Genomic DNA, 24,172 nt, shown 5'->3' with positions numbered 1-24,172 from the left:
TCAAACTGGATCCACCTGTGCTCAAATCAATATAGGAAACTGAAATACAAGGGAACTCCAACACAAACTCTGTTAATCAAATCTGCCTCTACTCTTGTCCAACATTTCACAACTAGACTGATCTCATCAATGGCCCTGAAATTGTACAATTTATACCATACAACCTGCAACTACAATAATTGTCACTATCATATATCAATAGTCATACATCAACAGTCTCACTATATCAGGTCTAACGTGTGAAAATTTCTAACCCAAAATTATATTGCAGCAACTGATTTATTTAACCTACTTATTCTTCACAATAAGTTATTTACGAAATCCCTTCAGCAAACATTAAAATAAATTCTACTGCAGTTATCACATAATTACACAGAGAAAAATAACAGTGATATACATGCACAAGAACCAATCACATCAACACAGTTGTTTTTGGACAATTGTCCCCAGAAAAACCCAATGTGGGAAAACCGGTGCAACAGATGAGGGTTTTATTAATCTTTAGCAACAATCGCTTTACAAGGAATGATTTTACAGAGAAACTGAGAGAAAACACCTGAGACTTTCCCCTGGAAACTTTCTGACACCCTGGAGACCCTTCTCCCACTTCTGCATCACTCTGCGTGGTTCTGCGTCAGCCTGCATGAGAGTTGTGTCTCCCCTGGACTGCGTCTCCCTCTGCGTTGTCTCTCAATGCCCCTGCGTCACCTCCTCCTCAATCACTGACTGCTGTTGATGCCCTCCTCTTCCTCCACCCTACAACTCTCCCTCTGAAATCGATCTCCTTCTCTTTGAGAATCGATTTTCCTTGGGATACTGAGTATCTGCCGATGTGTCTCCAAATGATCCTCAAGTCTTCTCTTATACTTTTCCTGTTGATGAATCAACGACCGAGATTAAGTCTCTAATCAACGGCTAAGATTAAAACAGACTTGATCCTCGTCTCTTAGAAGCTTCTCACCATTATCTTTATTAATACCCATTAATATTTTCAGTTTCTTAAGTTTAGACTTAGGAACCCTTTAAAAACATTAATTTTTTTAATAACTCCTCAACCGGGTGGAATTTCTCCAAACTATTTCTAGGTCTTGGAGATCTCGTGTGCCTTATCCTCTCCACCAAATTTCAAAGCTAGAGCACATCCAATGCTACCCAAAATCAACATAACAATCATACAAGGTCACCTTCACATAAAAGTACTGTCATGAAGGTCACTGTCACATATCAAGAGAACTGCCATGAAGATCACCGTCATATTTCAAGGGCACTGTTACTGTCAATGTCATCAAATGTTACTGTCATGCCATCAGGGTTATGTATATCACTGTCATGCGTACTACGATGCCACTGTCAAATTACTATTATGCTTCACAAGATCACTGCTCTATCAAAATTCAGGCTTTTATTAGCATGTCATAAACTGTCTATCCAATATCACTGTCACGTAACAGGGTTATCAGTCATATCATCAGGGTTCTTTGTCATATACTATAAACACTGTTATGAAGATTAAAGGCAATGTTATTATAAGAACTATTATCACAAATATTATTGCCTTAAATCAGACTTCCATGCCACATATCACTCTCACAAGTATCACTGCAGTATGTTAAAGTCATAACCTCAGATAGTCACTGACCTGCCTTCACATATATATATATTACTGTAGTTACAAGAATTCTGCCACTTTTCATTGTTCTCATTACACTGACATATATTGCCCTCTGTCATAGTCATGCATCATTGTCACATTCATCAAGAAAGTCTCTGTCAGACAATACTGATCTAAGCACATATGTCATTATCCCAAAATCACTAGAAATACATAGCTATCATACATTGGGTCACTGCTATATTTTTACTGTATTAGGGTGCACATAAGCACTGTTGTACTTACAGTCAACACTAAAGGAATCAATGTTGTAATGTGTAGATGAAGTTACTGCCTTCAATCAATTCTCCATATCACAAGGATCACAAAATTTAGGGCCATGTATGATGAGACTGCTCTGTCCTTATTCTGCAGTGTGTATTAATAACCACAGTCAATGTGTCAAGACTGACTTTTAATGGTTCCAACGTCAGATGATGTTTCCAAATCAACTTGAAATATGGAGGTCGAATCCTTCTATGTAACTGTGTCAATGTTTTAACCACAGGTCATAAATGCAAGTCTAGGACTTGCTCAGTTCAGTTCTCAAGGTCGGCTTTAAGCGATGTAAATCAATATATATATATATATGCCCTCAAAATTTTGGATCTTAAATGGAACCACGGTCCTGGAAGTTATGTAACAACAACCATTCAAAAGCTTCTTGCAGTTGTTCCTCAAGGCCCTAGGCCAAGACTTCATTCAATGTCAAAATAATTGCAAAGAAGGGCAGCGCTATACACAAGACAGATATTCCGGGTAGTAGCTCACTGATAGAGATTCTGGGTTGTAGCCCGATGAATAGAGGGTGGTAGCTTAAACTCCACTCCGGTGGCAAATTCTTCTTCTTCTAGATTCGAGAATATTCAGCATATGAGTAGGAACAATCGAGAAGCAGGAATTAGCAAGAGATGTACATTGATGATCTGAGATGATGAGATACTTGAGATGGGACGTATGTCATGTTGATCGATGGTCCGATATTGGCAGGTGGAATTCTCCCTAGTTGAGAGGGAGTGTTAAAATATGCAACTGCAGTCAAATTCCACTTTGGACTACTCATTTGATGGAGATGATGATGAAATTCCTCTTTCCGAGAGGACCAAAATCGACCTAAAGATCACCTCATTTGGACAAGCGGAAGTTGAGTTATGAATTATTTTATTCATACATATATTTTGGATCAAGTCGACCCTATGCACATGTACCAATGGACAAGTCAAGTGGACCCTCATGGAAGCCTATAAATAGAAGAGACCTCAAGCTCATTTGGACACACATCAAGCTCTCTTCTCCTCTTCTATTTGGTCTTGGCTCACACAGGTTTGACGGAGGAAGCTCGCTCAAGGGTCCGAAACTTCAAGATGAAGCTCGCACTGAACTAGGGTTTTCTGATTCAAAGTCGTTGGCACAGAACTAAGAATTTGGGTCTCTAGATGCTGGCACACAGTGGTCATGAGAGCGACTTTGGGTCCTTGGTCGTTGGCACAGACAAAGTCTTCATGAGAGCGACCAGGAGTCTGGGTCAGTTTGGTCCCCAGTCGCTCGCACAGAATGGTATGGGAGCGACCGAGTTGCCATAGTCGCTATCATGCAATTCACAAAGAGCAACCCTGTTTGTCATAGTCGCTCGCACAACTCCTCCTCCCTGTGACTGGGACTCCAAGATGAGATTTCAGTATTCCAAAGATTTCGCTCAGTGACAGAAGTGTTTGGCAGTAGGCTACAGGCAGTGACAATACATTACAGTTATCTGAATCAGAGTTTTGATGTTTAGATGCATTTCATGGATATTCTAGTTGTTGTGAAGATATGGATCATTGTACTCTCTTTGTTGAATCATTTGATGACAATCTATTAGAAAAAGATTTGCAAGGGTGCCCTTGTCTCCAACCAATCTTGGTGTCTCTATGTGTGCATGCTTTTCTTCTATTGTTCCTTTATGTTCCGCTGCATTGATGATGATGTTATTGTTCTTTCTATATAGTTGCATATGTTGATGAATAATGATGTAAATATGTATAATGTTATGATATTATGGGGTGAACTTAATGTGTTAATGGAGAAATGCAATTATCAAAGCAAAGAACAATATAGCCCTATGAAAAATTAACAATATATATATATATATATAACAAATTAGTGAATTACTACACATACAAAAATGAAATATAAACAGATTCAAATCTCTTTATAATTTAGAAACTAAAACATTTACAATTTTACATGATGATGATACAAATTCAGTCATACAACTACTGCGTATAACCAGAATAATACCGAGTGCAAACCATATCTAAACCAAAAATACATCCACAAAGAGGCTCTAAATGGCCTTCAGAGTCCAAAATAATCATGCTACGACAAATAACTAATACTACATATCATCAAAATGATTGCCTACATTGGGATCGGCATCATCAATATCATCCTCTAAACATTAAAATCAAATAGAAAAAGCTTAACATGTCAAATCAAGATATTGTTTGAGTTATGGTTACATTTTTGCTAGGGTCATGACAAAGGAGTTCAATAATCATTGCCACCAATATTGAGGTATATAAAGGGCTTGGTGCTCTTGATTAAATGCTAGTTACATACCCTCATACATGATATAATTGAATAGAAACGTTGCAATCACCCAAATCTTGAAATTTTGAAAACTGTTAAGTCTACTAGATTTTGATTGGGATCTAAAATTCTACTTTCTCCATGTGAAATCCAATGAGGTTGGAACCACTCTCAAACATCTTGAAACAACTAATGGAAATGTTAAAAATTTAAACCAAAAATTTAACATTAACATTAATTACATAACATTAGTAGGGCCTAGACAAATCCACTTCCCAACACTCGGAATCCTTTCTAGCACTGCATAATCACCCTTTGTTGCACTACAAAACCTCTCAGAGCTCTAAACCTATGACTAAATAGTGTGAGAATGAGGAAAAAAATCACTTTTTAGAAGATGTGGGCTGCTTTTTCACCGAACAAATGTCTGAATTTTGGGACACGATTAGGGCTCGTGTCGAACACATGGCACGCATGTGTTATGTCCGACACATGAAATATGTGACATGAAGTGGGGTAAGGATGTGTCATGTTTCTTAGATTAGCATTGTAATACTTTCGGGGAATAGACTATAGATGCAAGACAAAGAGTGTTGAATGGTGTTGTCATTGATGCCAATGTCCACTAAATAGTATGGGAATGACCATTGTGTGCCAGCGTCCAAAGACCCAAATGCTCAGTTTTGTGCCAACGACTTTGAATCAGAAAACCCTAGTTCAGTGTGAGCTTCATCCTGAAGTTTCGGACCCTTGAGCGAGCTTCCTCTGTCAAACTTGTGCAAGACAAGACCAAATAGAAGAGGAGAAGAGAGCTTGATGTGTGTCCAAATGAGCTTGAGGTCTCTTCTATGTATAGGCTTCCATGAGGGTCCACTTGACCTGTCCATTGGTACATGTGCATAGGGCTAAGGTGATCTTTAGGTCGATTTTGGTACTCTCGGAAAGAGGAATTTCATCATCATCTCCATCAAATGAGTAGTCCAAAGTGGAATTTGACCGCAGTTGCATATTTTAACACTCCCTCTCAACTAGGGAGAATTCCACCTCCCAATATCGGACCATCTATCAAAATGACATACGTCCCATCTCAAGTATCTCATCATCTCGGATCATCAATGTACATCTCTTGCTAATTCTTGCTTCTCGATTGTTCCTACTCATATGCTAAATATTCTCGAATCTAGAAGAAGAAGAATTTGCCACCGGAGGGGAGCTTAAGCTACCACCCTCTATTCATCGGGCTACAACCCGGAATCTCTAACAGCGAGCTACTCCCCTAAATATCTGTCAGCAGGCTACTACTCGGAATATCAATCGACGAGCTACTACCCGGAATGTCTGTCAACAGACTACTACATGGAAATATGTCAACGGACTACTACCCGAAAATATGTCCTCTGACACTTCTTTGTGATCCACAGCATGTAGGGGTAAACAAGGAATTGCACTGTGGACTGTCTCAGAAATCTTGAACAGTAACATGCCATGAAAAATCATTATGTGGTCTATCCATGTTTCAAAACCAATTGGGGCTACAATCTGTCGATTCTTGGGCACAACTCTGGGCTCCCTCGATGCCACAACATTTTCTTTCCTCACCGTGGAATTGGAGGGGGAGCTAATGTCTATAATTATCATTTTATCGTTTGCCTCTTCTAATGAGAGGACCTTGCAGATGGGAATGTCAAATTCAAAACATGATTTCCCCAGATCTACTTGTAATCGGTGTGTTAATTGTACAGTTTCTTGTTGATAGAATGATACAATTGGGATTGTTTTCAATACAATTTCCCTATCTACAGTTATGTTTATAACCATAACCAAGGAATCGTCGTGCTCGTTGAAGTAGAACGTGTGGATAATGGTTCTTTCTGGGAAATTCAACGTTTTTATAACTTTGTTCGTTTCTTGATAAAATATGAGCAAGGACTTTGAATGCTCATATTTCATAAACACATTGCGATCGCTGAAACAAACTTTCCTGATGCGTCTTTCAGTATCCCTTTTGTTGACTTCCCACATATTTGTTCCTTGATCCCAACTGCAGCCACCAACTCCTTGGACAATTTGATCCTGAGCAGGTCGTCCATAAACACGTGATTCCTCTCCATAAGATGTTGGCCCATCCCATGCATGCAGAGGAACCTGGTTATGGGGACCACAAACATCATCATCCTGTCTTTGCCAACCCAAGGTGCGATTATGCCTTGGAAATGCATCTCCACCATCCCGCATATGATAGCGAACACCACACATATCTGGAGATGGCCTGACTCCAAATAAGGGAGGGCCTGGAAATTGTTGTGGCATATTGAGGAAGCCACCATGTGGATGACCACCCATGTGATGTTGAAAGGAAATGAACATGTTGCCTGGATCTTGTCCTTGACTAAGAGAATTCTAGTTCCCAACACCTTTCCAGACATCTTGTCCTGTTCCTCCCATGGCTTCTCTTTTGAAATGGCTGCCAACTTGGCAATCAGTCATTCGCTGATCTCTAGTAGCCGTCACTTCCTCAAATCCAGTACTTGATGGTCCAAGACTAGCAAGGTTATCAATACCAGGTCTGAAAGGTGGTGGAGGGGGAAAGACACCAAAAGGTCTACTTGTCAAGGAAGGCAATTGGGGTCTTATAGGACTTCCCATTGCCCTAGTCATGGGAGTCGAATGAGCTGTCCAATCTAACTTTCCACTAGGTCCAGGAGACAATTTCCCCCCTTTCAACTTTTTTGCACTGCTTGTTATGCTCTTAACTGGCAACACCTTCTTCTTGAAATAAATTTCAATTTTAACAGATTGAGTTTTTCCATTTATGTCTTTCTTAACCACTCTATTTGGTTTGTTTTTTACTGCTACATTATTTACATCACTATCCATAAGGGAACCTTTATTGGCTTGTTTTAGATTCTCTTTTTGACAAAGGTTTCTCATCTTCAGAGTTGTCACTATCCATGGGGGAACTTTCACTGGCAGATTTTTGTTTGTGTCTTATTGCTAAAGGCTTCTCAACCTCAGAGTCAACATCACACATAGGGGAACCTTCACTGGGTGGTTTTGTCGATTGTTTTACTTGAACCCTCATACGCAAGGGAACATCATCATCTGAATCATTCTCTTGACCTACAGAATCTTCATCGACATCATTTTCATCCACACCGAGACCAACTTCATCTGGATCCTCATCTTCATCATTATCTATAACATCTTCATGTTCATTATCATAATCAAGATCTTCTTCTTTTGCTTCCTCTTGTTTCATTTCTTCATTGTCGCTATTATTTTCCTTATTATCGATTTCCTTTCGACATGCTTTAACTTCTGCAAATGATTTTTCTAAACGTTGAAATGCTTCTTGCATTTTACTAAAATTCTCCATGGATTCAGGACATGAATGTAATGGCATATTGTGCGGTGAACTACGCTCAAAGACTCGCATGATTATGTTGTGCGCCATGGCTTTGATACCACTAAAGCATCAAAATTGATAGCTTGTTGGCTTGAATGTTAAAATACATAGAAGTATTTGTAATAATAAGTTATTATATATAAAAATGTATAAGTGATGATCAAATGTTACAATGAGGACCCGCATATATACCTAAGCAAGTGTCCTTTCGTGACTGGGCATGTCTTTTAGACATGCCTTTTCACTTAACTTAATGACTATTTAACATAACCAATATTTGATTATTTAATATTTACATTTATTTTATTTATTTACTTGTTATGAATTATATTCATAACAACCACGTTGTCACCTACAACAACGTGGTATTAACACAGACCCTTCACGCTGTTGAGTTACTCCTTTTTGTTGCGGCTAGGTCCACACTTCTAACTGCGTCTTAGGGTCCCTTTCAAGCTGTGTTTAGGGCTCCTCTAATTGCGGCTTTAGGCCTTCTTATGCTGTTGATTAGGGTTGCGTATTGAAGCTTCTTAAGACAACAAATAGGTCTCCTTTACCTGTGGCCAGACAACTCCTAGGTCTTCTCCTTTCAACTGTGTCTAGGCTTCATGAACTGCGGCTAAGTCTCCTTGCTTGGACTGTGGCTAGATCACCTCCTTTAGGACTACAGTTAGGGCAGCATTAGTCCTTCCTTGACAGCGGATTAGGGCACAACTGAACAGCAGCTTGCTTCCTCCTTGACTGCGTATGGGAGCCTTCTCTTTGACAGCATCTAGGGCTTCCTTTTAGATTTGCGGCTAGAGTTAGATCTCCTCTAGGACAACGTATTCTCCTTTAGACCTCCCTTCCACCAAAACCCAAATGGGCATCAGTGTTGGATTGGGCAACAGGGAATGAAAAATGGAAGTGCTAAAAATAAAAGTTCTATTTTTAGCAGTTCAGTGTGGATTCCTATTTTAGTCAGTCCCTGGACTAGAAATAGGAAGTAAAATTCGAATTTGATATTAACAGCAGTTTGTAAATTAATTAATTAATTCAGTTTGAGTTAATTAGTTAAGGAATTATGAACTTGAAGTCTATGTGAGGACATGCAACAGTTTCTCCTTTGATTGAGGATTTATCCATCAGTTAAAGGATGAGGATGAGTTGTAATTGGTTGGCTCATTTAACTGAGTCAAGTCCAGTTAGATTAGTTTAACAAGTTGTTAAATTAATGAGAAGTGGAGAGAGATCACAAGAGATGATGGTGTGAAAATGACTTGAAGACCACCTTTATTTATAGTGCAACGTTGAAGTTGAGTTGCGGTAATTTGGTTGCTGGCCAACCTTGACAAATTGTCAAGTAACACAAATAAATTTATATCTCCATGAATACATGACGGAATCCAATGATCTTTAGATCAATCCTATTCCTCTCGATGAGAGGAATCCAAGAAAAATATCAGCGACCATAAATAAGAAGATGCACATGGAGTTTGGCCCTAGTTTCCAATTTTAACATCTCCTCTCTTTTTCCTCTCTTCTCTTCTCCTCTCTTTCTCCTCTCTTCTCCTCTCTTATATTCTCCTCTCTTCTCCAAGCTCTCATAAAATAAAAGTGAGCAAATGAGAGATGAAAAGGTCTTTAATCCCTTCACTCCTCACCCTAACCTAAGGTGGACCCACCCCCAACAAAGAAAAACAAAAAAAAACAAAAAAAAAAAAATTAAAAATGCACCACTTTGTGGCCTGCACGACGGAAACGATCGCTTGCCCGGCAATGCTGTAGCGATCCATACGGATTCAACCCGGAAATGTCGCAGATCGTACGGTCGATCCGCCGTGCGAAACGTGTTTTTGAAAAACCAAAACGCGGATCGAGCCGTACGGTTCCAAAATGGCAGGAACCGTATTTTTCAGCCCGATCCACGTTTCGGAGGGCGGATCACCCACAGATCGCGTTTCGGGCTTTTGATCCGGGGGGCACGTTTCCTGCAACACTGGGTAGAACACCTGCATCATAATCCTATCTTGGGCGAGATACTCGACTTACCAAAGGTAAGGATCTCACGTCCCCAAGCCTCCTCAACTGTTTGCCAGACGGAGAGGGATAATCCCAACAAAGCCCAACTTGTGGGTATGATGCCACTAGGGTATACTCTACAAAGAACAAGATACGGTGAGCTACTACTCCAACCCTATGGGTAATACATAGGGATGATACCCTATTGTCCAAAGTTCCCTCAACCCCAGGAGCCCTCTATCTCAATTCCTCACCCTGGGAGCTCAAACAGGGGGAAGAGTATGGCTCAGTGTCCTCGATCAGTGCTGCTCTCATCATACTCATATCATCGTACTTGTATCAAGTAATCATCATCTATCAGTAACAAATGTCTCCTATTTATATAGGACATCAAATCAAATCATGTTAGAGCATAAATAATCATATAAATCACAAAAGGATACCATAATCATCCTCCCTCTCAAGGAGGTGCCAACCACAAGCCTAAGCTTGTCTCGCACAGCTACACTGTCTCAATATATGAGAGTATCGCGGTCCCAACTATATATATATATAGAGAGATATATATATATATATATATATATGGGATTCTCTGCCAATCGGATCCCACTCTTTATTATCACAATGTATCCATGTCATATCCAGATCATGCTCATACTCTCTAAGGAGTTTCTTCAACCTGCTCATAGCTAGTCATGCTAGCAACATCATACCCAACCTCAGTTGTGTCACGAACCTCTCATCATGTCATATCTCATACTAAGGTAGCACTCATATGTGTTCATCAATAATCAACATCAACATCTCCATATAGTCATATATCATAAGAATATCTCAGACCAAGAATAGATCATATCATGCAAACATCTCGAAGGATTCTTGGCGGCAATGTGTATGAAGTGGCTCAATCATGAACTTATTCAGGTTCTATGCACATCATACAGATGGATGTTGAAAACAGAACATCAATGCTTCAATTGTTGAATTGAGGCTTCTGTGATCCATATCCGGTTTATGAGAGATATTTCGGCGTAAATCACAAGATCTATCATTTGTCTACGCGTTTCGAACCAACCAGTGTGGTTCATCGTCAGGACAAGTTGAAGAACCAAATCCAGCTTTGCATGTTAAATAGCTTGAGCAGAGCCTCCAACGGCTAACTAGGCCAACGGCTAAATTGGACTAGGGACCTTACCTCTAAAATAAATATATAAATAATTTAATTTAATTGGAAGTTAGTTATAATAAGGGACTAAATAAATATATAAATAATTTAATTTAATTGGTTGTTAAAAGGTATTAACTATTTAATAAATACATAGAAACTATAAATATTAGAATAAAATGTATAATTAACTATATAGAGAGTTATTAACTATTTAATAAATACATAGAAAATATAAATATGGAATAAAACAAATGAATAACTATTTAATGAGTTAAAAAATAAATAAATAAAATAAAAATAAAAATATATAAATACATTAGAATAAAATAATATTAAGTAAAATAAATAAAAATAAATATATATACACCTTAGAATAAAATAATAATAAGTTACAAAAAAAAATAAACTAACTAGAATAAAATAATATTAAGTTACAAAAAAAAAATCAATGAATACAGAAACTAATCAGATAAAATAATTGTAAATATTAACTAATTATAAAATAAACAGATGAGACCAGAAACGAGAGGAGAGGAGGAGGGGTGGAAAGGAAGGAAGCGACTAGGAAGAGAGAGTTGGGACCCAACATCTACTGATCTTCCAGCCATCCTCTCTATTGAGATTGCTTGGCCTCTTTTCAATCTCCAGAGCTTCCCTAAATTTCCGATGCCATGTCAAGTTCAACAACATCTTGAACTTCAAATTGAAGTATCCAAAGATTTGCGTTTCCACGTTTCAATGCTTCTTTAATAGCTTCACAATATAGATTATCTTTTACCAACTTAAGAAATCGATTCATCATGCCATGATATATCAATACGAGCTTCAGAAGCCATCTCCCTCTTACTTACATCATCAGAGGCTCTTTACCTGACAATAGTAGATCATCAGTATATAAAAACCAAAATCAAAATCAAAGTCATACCTTGGAATACTTTTGAGGTAAAGGCTTGAATCAACACATCATCCGACTTCATCAGATAACTGTCAATGCAGACATATCTGGATTGGGGGAGCTTGCTTCATGCAATGCTCACTGCAACCATAACACTTTACCAAACCATTAGCCTTTCATAAATCCTTATTGTGTAATCGGATCAACTAAATCAATTCATCAAAGTTTACAAACCAGATCAATACTAATATCCAAAGTCATCAATATCTCAGTGTCAATTCTTTGAACCAGATGACAGGTAGGGATTTCATCAAGACATGTCATCATCTATTACCATGCCAACAGGTTGTCATCAACCACGCAATATCAATCAAGTCATTCCCATAATCCAAGTCATAGGAAGTCACTATGCTCATATATCATCAAGGCAAATCATTAGTCGTCAAGTCAAAACATTAGACATCATGTCAATATCCAAATTTGTTATCATAGTAAGATCTATAGTCCAAGACATATCTCAATCATTGAGTCAGAGATCTAGGTCATCATCAGACATCATACAGCTCATATATATCAATCAGCCAAATCATGTCAAACTCTTGTAGCACAAACTTCAAACATAATGACATATCTATATGTATGTCATGGTCACCTACAAACATTCAAACTTCCCTGCTTTCAAATCTTTCGGATGTCTGCTACTTATCTATGGAACTGACATCCTCCAGGTGAACATCTTGATTTAGAGTTCAGACAACTTCAAAAATCTTCAAATGATGGTCAACTGTAGTCAAACCTCTAGTCGCTCTCATCAAGTTAGCATGGGTGTGCCTTTAGTTGCCTGGGCCTTAGCATTCATGCGTTCAGGGACGAGTATTCCCAGTTCTATGCATGTGTCTAGAGCAAAAACCCTAATTTCTGTACAGGCTTCAAATCTGAGATCTTGCTACAGATCAATAATGTCATATGCACATAAATCATATTCCAACAATACAGAATGCAAATAGTAATAAGAGTAAGAATCTTGAGAAGAGATTCTCCCTCTATTTGGGAATCTACTTCATTCGACTTCTTTCATGTCATCAACATGTCTTTACTACATTCACGCAACATCAGATTTGTTAGATCATAAAATCAAACATATACCCATCATGGTCATAACATGCTCACGTCAGCTAATACATCATGACATCACTCTTTCATCAAAGGTTAGATTCACATGATAGAGACAGTGGACAGGTGTGACAACATACTTCAAAGATCATGAACACAATATCAAGTCAATCCATCAAGTTAGGACATTCAGTTTTACCATATGCCATAATTACTATCAAAGACATGACCACGATTAATAAGAGATCTAGAGTATCAATTTCATAGTTCTATTCATCAAGGTTACCATAGGACCAAGTCAGGTCATTCAATAAAACTTTACCAAAACAAGAGTGTCAACATACTTTCATCATCCTTATCATAGGTATTATCAATATCAAGGAGGTAGCCTTTTATAAGAGATCCATCATGTCTTATGCATGTAAAGTGTCAAGAGTATCATTTACTAGAGTCAAGGTACTAGCCTTCTTCACAGAATCAAGATCTCCAAAAACAACATATGTTAGCCAAAAAAACAAGTCATGCCACTATATCCAAGATCAGCAATAAGTAGCCTCATAGAATCAAGAAGATCAACATGATCAAAATATTCAATACCCGGTGCACCATTTCATCATAGGAAACAGAAATCCCAATCTCTTTCATATGCAAGCATGAGCCATTTGCAAGGGAGACATTCTCAACATACCATAAGGATTACATAGTCATCTAATGTTATAGTTGAAACACAACATTGAAACAATGTACCTTTCATACCTTGTAGTGTTCAAATTCCTGTACACCTTCTCATAGGCAGCTTGTAGTGCTTGTCACCTTTACATCAAGTGCCTCTTTATCTCTTTCCGGATCTAGATTTTCTTTCCTGCGTCTCAAATTATCCTTAAGAGGGATCCACTTATCACATCTCATCAAGGAGGTTAGATACATCCATATACTCAAATATACATGCAAGAAGTATAAGCAATGATCAAAACAATAATCATAATAATCAGATCCATAAGTCTAAACAAGAGTAAAGACATAAAGAAATATCATAAGTCAAGGAGTACTTATCTTCAATGAGAGGTGATCCTCTCCCTCTTGAACCAGCCTTCAAGAGTCATCACTATCCATAGTCCACATAAGATGTTGCCTTCAATCAACTTTATCAACAACCGGCCATCTAGGGCTTCATCAAATCTGTCCCAAGTGCTTGAGCATCTTCACATAGACCATGCTAGAGTTTCATACATCAAATCTCAAGCCTTTTCCATAAACCAGGGTTTCTCTCAAACCCTAACCATCAAATCCTTATGCACTAACTACCAAGGGTTTCCTTCATACCCTAGGATTCTTTTAGGTCTCCACCATCCTCTTCTTGCTTCCATCAAAAGTGTCTCCATGGGGGTGATCTCCATGGCTTTTCTTTAGCCCAACTCTGATACCATGTTAATTTTTCATAGGGCTATATTGTTCTTTGCTTTGATAATTGCATTTCTCCATTAACACATTAAGTTCACCCCATAGTATCATAACATTATACATATTTACATCATTATTCATCAGCATATGCAACTATGTAGAAAGAACAATAACATCATCATCAATGCAACAGAACATAAAGGAACAATAGAAGAAAAGCATGCACACATAGAGACACCAGGATTGGTCAGAGACCAGGGCAAAACCCACTATGGGGAAAACCCTTGCAAATCTTCTTCTAATAGATTGTCATCAAATGATTCAGCAAAAGAGAGTACAATGATCCATATCTTCACAACAACTAGAATATCCATGAAATGCATCTAAACATCAAAACTCTGATTCAGATAATTGTAATATACTATCAGTGAATGTAGCCTGCTGCCGAACACATCTGTCACTGAGCAAAATCTTAGAAATACTGATATTTCATCTTTGAGTCTTAGTCGCAGGGAGGAGAAGTTGTGCGAGCGACTATGAGAAACAGGGTCACTCTTTGTGAACTGCATGATAGTGACTATGGCAGCTCAGTCACTCCCATAACTATGTCAAACAGGGTCGCTCTCTGTGAACTGCATGATAGTGACTATGGCAGCTCGATCACTCCCATACCATTTTGTGCGAGCGACCGAGGACCAAACTGACCCAGACTCTCGATCGCTCTCATGAAGACTTTGTTTGTGCCAACAACAAGGGACCCAAAGTCGCTCTTATGATCACTGTGTGCCAGCGTCCAGAAACCCAAATGCTCAATTCTGTGCCAGCAACTTTGAATCAGAAAACCCTAGTCTAGTGCAAGCCTCATCCTAAAGTTTCGGACCCTTGAGCAAGCTTCCTCCGTCAGACCTGTGCGAGCCAAGACCAAATAGAAGAGGAGAAGAGAGCTTGATGTGTGTCCAAATGAGCTTGAGGTCTCTTCTATTTATAGGCTTCCATGAGGGTCCACTTGACTTGTCCATTGGTACATGTGCATAGGGCCGACCTAATCCAAAATATATGTATGAATAAAATAATTCATAACTCAACTTCTGCTTGTCCAAATGAGGTGATCTTTAGGTCGATTTTGGTCCTCTCGAAAAGAGGAATCTAATGCCATCATCATCTCCATCAAATGAGTAGTCCAAAGTGGAATTTGACCGCAATTGCATATTTTAACATATATATTGTGTCCTATTTTTGGGGTTACCATGTCCCGTGTCAGACACTCATATTTTTGTGTCCTTTGTGTCGTATATCATTGTGTCAAGTGACTTAGATGCTAATACCTCAAAACCCAATCTCTCTAACTATGTATATCAAACAATGAACATGCTAGCATCTTTTACAAAATAAGAAAGCTAGGGTTTACAAGGCAATACACTAATTGTAGGCACCTAAGATAGAGTATCCAACATGCATGAATGTATGTGCAAGACACCTATACGACTATGCCTAGATTAGAGTAGGATAAGTCCTCATGTAGTGTGCCTCCCTCTAATTTTGTAATCCACACCCTAGCCTAAGAATTGTTAACTCCGGAACCTAGAACCCGATAATTAGTTCCTAATAGATTTATCACAGATCTACTAAATAAAAGTAACTAGGTTCTTAACACAACTATTCAATCGAAGCAAAATATTACACAACCAATCTCAATCACATGTGGCACATACATATTTTGCCCAATCAAATCAATTTTTCATTACACCTTAATCAGAAGCTACTTGGGCTCCCATCCTAAGATAATGGCCCAATGGAGGAAACTACATTTAAAACATACCCTAGATTTGATCAAACGGATAAGGCCCTAGATTTGTCGATCTACTTGGTTGATCTAGATATCCAATGTTGTACCCCTACACCTTACTCGAACCCAGCACACTTGAGTATCTCATTCCTCAATTGAGAAAATCCCTCTCTCAATGTTTGTGTTGCTATATGTTGTCCTTCTCCTCTCCTTAGCCTTGTCTTTATAACTTTACATTGAGCTAAATCCCTAACCCTAATCTCCAAAGTGATTGATGGTCGAGATTAGATCTCACCTCACTTGAGATTAACAATTGAGATTAAAACAAAATCGTTAAAGTAAATACTTCACTTTTCCTAAGTTTCATTAGCTCAATAGCCAACATAATTAATTATGTATTTTTCCTAAGTTAGACTTGGGATAAATTACAATAGCAACTTACTCAATACTTGAGCAAGTGCCCTAAGGAGACTCTGGGCAACTTCTACACGACTAAACACCTAGGCATGTGCACAAGTACCTACCCGAGAACACTCCCTCTTAATCGAGGGAGGTATTTCTGCCACCTAAACTAGCTCCAATCCTAGAACTACATCTGCTGCCACGACTACTCCCTCTGAACTGGAATCCTTCCCTAGCACCTAAATTGGAGTCATCCTCGTTGCACTGCTCCTTTTGGACTCGTTCCTAAAAGCCTTCTGCTCCTAAACATCTTATAAGGTCATCTCATACCAAGAGACCATCTTGGAAGACTTGGAAGGATCTATTGACCAATTCTCCCCACCTGAACCTAAAGGTTGCTTCCTCTAAATCGTTCAACCTTCAAAGCTTCTTATTGCTTGTTCTCTGTCACTTCTCTGCTTCTTACCATCGCTCAAATAGGTTGGCCCTTTATGTAATATCCCAAACGGGATATTATGCAGATTTTGCAAAAAACTAATTCAACCAAGAATTCTCCATAAAATTACCATTCAATTTACAAAAATAATCTCATCTTTTATTATAATATATAAACTGGGGTTTTACATGTTGAAATAACAAAATCGTTGATATAGATGAAATAGAATTGGCCTCAAGGATCTACTCCAATGTTGCACGGGCCCTCCACCAAAACTGAACTGAATTGCCAAGGCTAAGCTCTCCTGTGAATTTTGGATGAATTCACCAAGGGGAGATGGGTACTCGCCCAATCTCACTAAATCACCTGAGGGTTTTCGTCCTAGGGCTACCAAGGAAGTAGAGAACCGGGTTCCCAACCTTTCATACAAGAAGAAATATCAAATCCAAGATGTCCTCTAATTGCCTCCTCCTCTTTTTATAGATCTGATGGACCCCTCTAGAACCTCCCATTTTATGATTATTTTAATCATTGAGCACTTTTCCCTCTTTTTATTTCAATTAAAATATTCTTTTTAATGTGGGAAAAGGGTAAATTGGCCACCACGCCTCCTCAGGTCACTGAAAATCACTTCTAACCATTCCATCTTGTAGATCTTCTCGTTCTGGTTCCAACGAGCTATTACACTAAGGTGTTCTGTCAAGTATTCCTCTCGGAATGCCACCTTAAGCGTAATTAACTGAGTTAGGCCCAATAATAACCTTGTTTTTCGAAAGTTGTCAAAATGCGACAGAACGAAAGACAAGTTGTGCAGATGATGGAATACGCCAAGCGAATGTCATCAGATCCCATAGAAACTCCTCAAAACCCCATGAAACATCTCCAAAAGCACTTGGGCCCACTAATAAAGTAAACCTACACCTGTGACTTGCCTACCTTCAACCCTAAAAGTCCATCCTAACCATGCCATGAGGAACACCAAAAAAAGGAACATTACACTTTAGCATATACAAGTTGCCCTCTCCTGTTAATTTTTCCACTGCTCTATGTTATTTCAATTACTTTAGCCCAATTCACTTTTTCAATAAACAATTTAGTAACAATTAATCTTTCCAATTCAATTCAATAACTGAAGATAGAACAGTAAATGCAATGACAATAAGAGACAATCAACACATCAATAAGAGACACTGATTTGGTCAAAGACCAAGGAAAAACCCCACAAGGGTGAAAACCCTTTGAAATTCTTCTTTTATTAGATTGTCCTCAAATGTTCAACAGAAAGTACAATGAGCCTAAGTCCATAAAGAAAAATGAAAGTTAAAGATTGACTTATCCAACAATACAACCAACCAAACTCCAAAATATGAGCCAATAGTCAAATCTGGTCAAAGTCAACGCTAGTCAAAGTCAACAACAACAACAAATGGTCAACAGTCAACAGACCTCCAAATGAACTTGGTCAACAGTCAAAAAATGTGGCTTGTTTCGCTGGTCAACGTGCCTCAAAAACAATCCCAAAATTCTCCTCCAATCTCGGTCAGAGTCAAAGTCAAAGGAAACTGAAACCTTTGTTGCAAGTTTGAAGTCAACCACAATCAAAGCGCCCAGAAAATCTCGAGTTGTGTGCTCAGAAATTCGACGCTCCAAAACAGTGCAAGAACCCAAGTCAAAATCAGTGAAACCATGTCCAATCTCCAAAAGTCAACAAAAGTCAAAGTGTTGGTCAAAACAAAATTTGACCTCCCGTAATTTCTTCTTCTTCGTCTTGTTCGCACGTGTGAAGAGACTCGTGCAATTTCAGATGTATCGAACCATATGAAGAAGAGAGATGTGTGTGATGAATGAATGTCCAAATGAGCTTGAGGTGACCTTAATTTATAGGCGTTGGAGGAGGGCTTAATTAGCCTCTAGGCCGACTTGATTAATTGTGACATTGTGGGCTTCATTTCAAAAATACACTTTCACTTATCCGAATCCAACGCTTCAAAGGTCAAATTTGGTCCTCTCGGAAAGAGGAACCTAGTCCAATGATTGGAATTTGTCATTGAGCTGCCAAATTAACAAAACTCCAATGGTGTGGCCATTGTCTGAACTAGATCCCATGGGTAAGATCAGTGCTTTTCCTTCTTGGAATGCTACACCAAACCCCTTCTCTATCATAGAGACTGAGAACAAATTCCATCTTAGTTCTAGTGCCCATAGCACGCCCTTCACTTCCAACCTAACTCCTGCATCAAGTTGGAATATTATTATTCCAACTCCCATTATTGCATATTTGGTATCAACATCAAACTCCACATGCAAATCTGAGTCCCACTCTGTCAGGTTGTCAAACAGCTCTTGTACTCCTATCATATGTCATGTGGCTCCACTATCCAGTAGCCACACACCAACTAGTATGGTTCTCAAGGAAAGGAAGGAAACAAGTGAGAATTCAATATCAAACTCCCTAGCAAACTCTTCCCCTTGAGCCTTTACCAACGGCAACTATAGCTAATTAAATACCTTTTCTACCCTTCTTCCTCTCGTGACACTGTGAAGCATAGTGTCATGTATTATGACAAGCAAAACACTTGACCTTAGTCAAGTCCTTCTTCTTCTTCAACTGTGAGTCTGACTACTCACTCTTGCTCGAACCTTTTCCCTTGCTCTTCACTATCATACCAACAAGAGCCATGCCCTCGTCATCTTCCTACTTGTTTGACTTGGCCTTTGATTGCACCCTCATCTCCTCCTGAATGCAACCATCCCATAGCCTATGAAATGAGGCTTGGTTCTCTCGAGCACAAACTCCTTTGGCGAACGGATCCCTTGGCTTTGGAAAGCCAATCAATGCCACGTTTACTAACTCTGCGTCATCCAGCTTTTCCCCCACTGCTACAAGTTGATCATGGGTTTGAGTGATCTTCATTAACTTGTCACTATGTCAGATCTAGTCATCTACATAGACCAAAGCTTGTCACTCAATACCATTTTCCTATTAAAGGTATTGCTCTGGCATTAACCCACCAAAGCATCAAACACTACTTGGGAGATTTCTTAGATAAATGAGGGATCAAATGGTCCTTCATCACATCTAATAGTACCCTTTGTGCCTTAATCTCCCTCTTTGCTAAAATGGCCTTCTCCTTGGCATCTGTCGACCATGGGATCACCTTCTCAACAATCTCCTAGAGATAATTTTCCTTGAGAAGCAAGGTGAACCTAGTGTTCCAAGACAAGAAATTTGAGGGTTTGTCTAACCTATCTTCAAACTAAAAGCCCACTACAATCGTCTTGACATAATCCCAATTGAAATATTTAAAAAACAAAAATGCAAAGTCCTTTAGGCACCCCTAAATCAGTTGCGATTAACCTCTGCTTTGACCTGTTGTTGCACTAGTTCGACCTATTAGCTAGACCCGAACCTCGAACCCTGTCTCTCGTGCATTCCAACTCTTAACAATTGTGCTTCTCAACATTCCAGCAATGGCCCATGCACCCTCTGTTGCATCGTGTCTTCCTCACCTCATCCTACAGCTATGTTTTCTCTATTGTCGATGTGGTTGTCCGTCCTGGCGACAATGCCTCCCCCAACCTACCGACATTGCACCTCTACCACTAAAGCCCCTTCGCACCATGTCCAACTCCTGCTCACGCCCAACACACGTCCCTATGTCCAGCTCCATCACGGATCAACCTTTTACCAACAGTCTGACTTGTGCAGTCTGTCACTGAACCTCGACCTCAATTTTGTCTTCTGCAGTTGCAACCCTACACCCTGATGCCTCCAACTAGCTACCAAGTTGTCACTCCGCTACTTGACCCCATGCCCCATAGCCCAGTGCCCTTATGCGGGCCTCCCAAACTCTAACCCCATCTAGAAATGTGGCTAGTCCTCTATCTCACTTGGTGGCTAGCTGGCCCAAGCTACAACAATCTTCCCAACCAATGTATTGACAACGATCCGCGTCCCGACGCAATGTTCACGAGCTGCCACCCCCACTCGCACCAGCAAACCCTGTCTCTGCGAGCTAACAACTCCTCTGGTTGGTGATTGGGTGGGTTATCATGGCCCACTCACGACTATCGACCACCCAATCATAATTTTTTCTTTATTTTTTTATTTTTAATTAACCTTTAACCTCAGTTGTTGTATGATTTTTTCCCAACCTATACAGATTTATTTATCTTGGTCGTAATACAACCTACCCTTCTGGTTCTCAATCTGAAATTTTTCTCCACTACCATGTATGGTTGCGACCAAATCTAGCCCCTGCAACGCCTACACCAACCTAGCACCTTAAGATCAACTTCAGAGTTTACACTCTGATACAATGTTAAATCATGAACGTTGCACCTGACAATTAGTTCCTAGCAAATTTATCACAGATCTACTGAATAAAAGCACAACTAGGTTCTTAATACAATTATTCAACGAAAGCAAAATATTACACAACCAATCTCAATCACATGTCGCACATACATATTCTACCCAATCAAATCAATCTTCATTAAATCTTAATCAGAACCTACTTGGGCTCTCGTCCTAATACAATGGCCTAATTGAGGAAAATACATTTACAACATACCCTGGATTTGATCGAGTTGATCAAGACCTAGATCTATCCTTGATCAACTTGGTTGATATTGATCTCCAACAATGTACTCTTGCACCTTCCTTGGACCTATCACACTTGAGCAGCTCACTCCTAACTTGAGAAACCCCTCTCTTAATGGTTTGTGCCACTATATGGTGTGTCCTCCTCTCCTTAGCCTTGCTTTTATAACTTTACATTGAGCTAAATCCCTAACCCTAATCTCTAAAGTGATTAGCAGTCGAAATTAGATTTTGCCTCGCTTATGATTGACGATGGAGATTTAAACATAATCACTAAAGTAAAAGACAGTAAAATACTTTAATTTTCCTAAGTTTCTTTAGCTCAATAGTCAACATAATTCATTATGTGTTTTTCCTAAGTTAGGCTAAGTTACAATAACAACTTAATACTTGAGCAAGTGTCCTAAAGAGAATTTAGGCGACTTCTGCACACCTAGACACTAAGGGCTGCTCAAAAATACCTGCTTGAGCTACAAACATCAACAAGAATGAAAAAATTTCATTAGTCATGCAAGTTTTTCTAGAAATGAAAAAGTAAACTAAAAACATAAAAGATATTTCCTAATTTTGAATTGATAATGAATGAAGAACAATAGCTAAATCTGAAAATACGCTAAGGTTGGCACATGCACACATGCACCCTCTACCTCTATAGACTTTACATAAATATAGCTCACCTCTCAAAGCAAACTAGTGTTGTGCCATCATCAACATGCCCCTCAACTGTGCAGAATACCCGAGGCATGATGGATTTGTTGAAGGGTGCAACTATTGTAGAGATTTGCCATCAATGCTATGCCATATTAGAGGAGAATATGCGCTAAGCAACACAAGTGCTCTCCACCAATCCAAGTCTCTCCCTCAACATCTCAAAATTCCCCTCAGCCAGGGGCATCATCAAAATATCTACCACATGTGAATCTGAAGGAACATACCTGTCTTTGTCTTTATGAGATGTATAATTCCCAATTCTATATTGAACCATACTGGATTTTTTCATTACATTTTTTCCGTACAAAAACATCATATTCGTAGTCGTATCCTCCTACTATGACTTAACATAAAGTTTGCAAAACTGGAAAAAACTTCGCAAAACTTATTAACTAAAACTTGAGTTCAAGGAGTTTTGATGGAGATTTTTGACTTTGTTCGCCAGTACTCATAAAGTTATAAGGAGTCATGTTCCTATGATCCTAGCTAACAATGTAGGTAATGTCCATTGGCCAATTATAGTCAGTTGACAATTCTCTCTATGATCCAAGCTAACAATTTAGGTAATGTCCCTTGACCATTTGTAATCAATTAAACATTCCCAAAAATTGCAGTAACTATTACAGGCGGCTCTGTTGAATTCATTTTTTCCTTTTTTCAATTGTTGAGAGCTTGGAGATTGTCCAAAGTCACCTGGACCAGTATCAGTAAAATTCTAATCGAAAATTCTGTGATGCTGTAAAATTTGCAAGCAGCCGGTAGGGAAGTAAACAAATAAGCATCTACCAGGTACTTTTTTACATCTAATGCAAGGTGAGCAGGGCATAGATACCTGAACCAAAGGAAGCATGTAGGCCAGAGTTTTTCCGGAGCCAGTGTGCGAGGCCAAAACAATGCTCTGTCCTCCGAGTATAGCTGGTATTCCGAGGCACTGCACCTCAGTGGGAACAGATATGTTCAATTCCTTAATTGTGCTCATAATCTCCGGTGCAAGTTCCATCTCGGCAAAGGAAAAAACAGTGGGACTCTTCGTTTCCTTTTGAGAATTAGCGGTTCCCTTGGACGGCAGCTTTGCGACATTTGGGGCGTTCTTAAGGTGCCTGGACCGTAGCTTTTCCAATAACGAAATCACACGAGATTGCTCTGGGGGTTTATCCACTGCTACGGCAGAGGAGCACAACGCCTTAAACCCTGCTTGAATCCTGCGGCCTGCAAAACAGGGAGGCCTAAACAACATAGGAGCTGATGCACAGTAGGTCGATGACGCCGATGAAAGATGAAACATCATCCTTCCACTCATCTTGCCTTAAACCCTACCAAAACCTTTTACCTGGTTTTTTTCAATCAAAGACTGGGCTTTCTTCAGCCATGGCTTCCCATCGATCCGTTAAACGAAAATAACGAGCTTCTAGGTCTTATCCATTCAATTTACTCGTTTCACTTTGCAACAACCAAGGTTTCTTAGGTTTATATTAGGCTCCACTGGTAGAGATGGATGAGAAAAGTTTTGGGGTACTGTTTTGTCGATGAACTGGATCCACGGATCAGTGAGGTATTGGGTTTTGCCTCTCAATGAAGTTGATGAACAGATTAGTGAGTTTATAAGAGCAATGATACATCTTAGAAAGATGTGTAAAATAAGAAAAATATTTTTAAATGGAATATATATTATATTTTTCCATATAAATATTACATTTACAGTATTTATAATTTTTACTATATTAATGTGTGTTTTATTGAAATTAGTTTTTAATTTGTCTTTTTTCCTTTTTCAAGTTTCAGCAGATTTTTTTCCGGGCTCTTTGTAGAGAAGATTTCACGGTGACCAGTGATAATTTAAAAATTGGATGGGCTAGATTTGCATGAGGAAAAATGCGCTTAAGATTTAAATGAAGGGCTGGTTTTTTATTAAAATTAGAATTGTTACGAGAATGAAAGTAAAATTAGAATTGTTAGGAGAATGAAGTGTTTTTATTTATTTATTTTTGTTAGGGTTTCACTTACAACTAACACCATGGGGTATTATAG

At 38.9% G+C, this 24,172-nt stretch overlaps 1 protein-coding gene across 3 annotated transcripts in view; it reads right to left on the bottom strand.

Annotated features, from left to right (window-relative positions):
- LOC149151347 (DEAD-box ATP-dependent RNA helicase 39-like) overlaps positions 1 to 23,754 on the bottom strand; it is a 59,097-nt gene extending 35,343 nt beyond the window's left edge. For all 3 annotated transcript variants that reach the window (XM_089439561.1, XM_089439562.1, XM_089439560.1), the window contains exon 1: positions 22,977 to 23,754. In XM_089439561.1, coding sequence (XP_089295687.1) covers positions 22,977 to 23,444 — 468 coding nt within the window. In that variant the 5' untranslated portion in view covers positions 23,445 to 23,754. The remainder of the gene's footprint in view (positions 1 to 22,976) is intronic.
- Between the last annotated feature and the right edge of the window lie 418 nt (positions 23,755 to 24,172).

Source organism: Pinus tabuliformis, chromosome 9, assembly GCF_031772625.1.
Source record: "Pinus tabuliformis cultivar Carrire ecotype Pingquan chromosome 9, CPIR1, whole genome shotgun sequence".
Taxonomy (NCBI): Eukaryota; Viridiplantae; Streptophyta; class Pinopsida; order Pinales; family Pinaceae; genus Pinus; species Pinus tabuliformis.
This window is presented reverse-complemented; position numbering and strand designations above follow the sequence as displayed.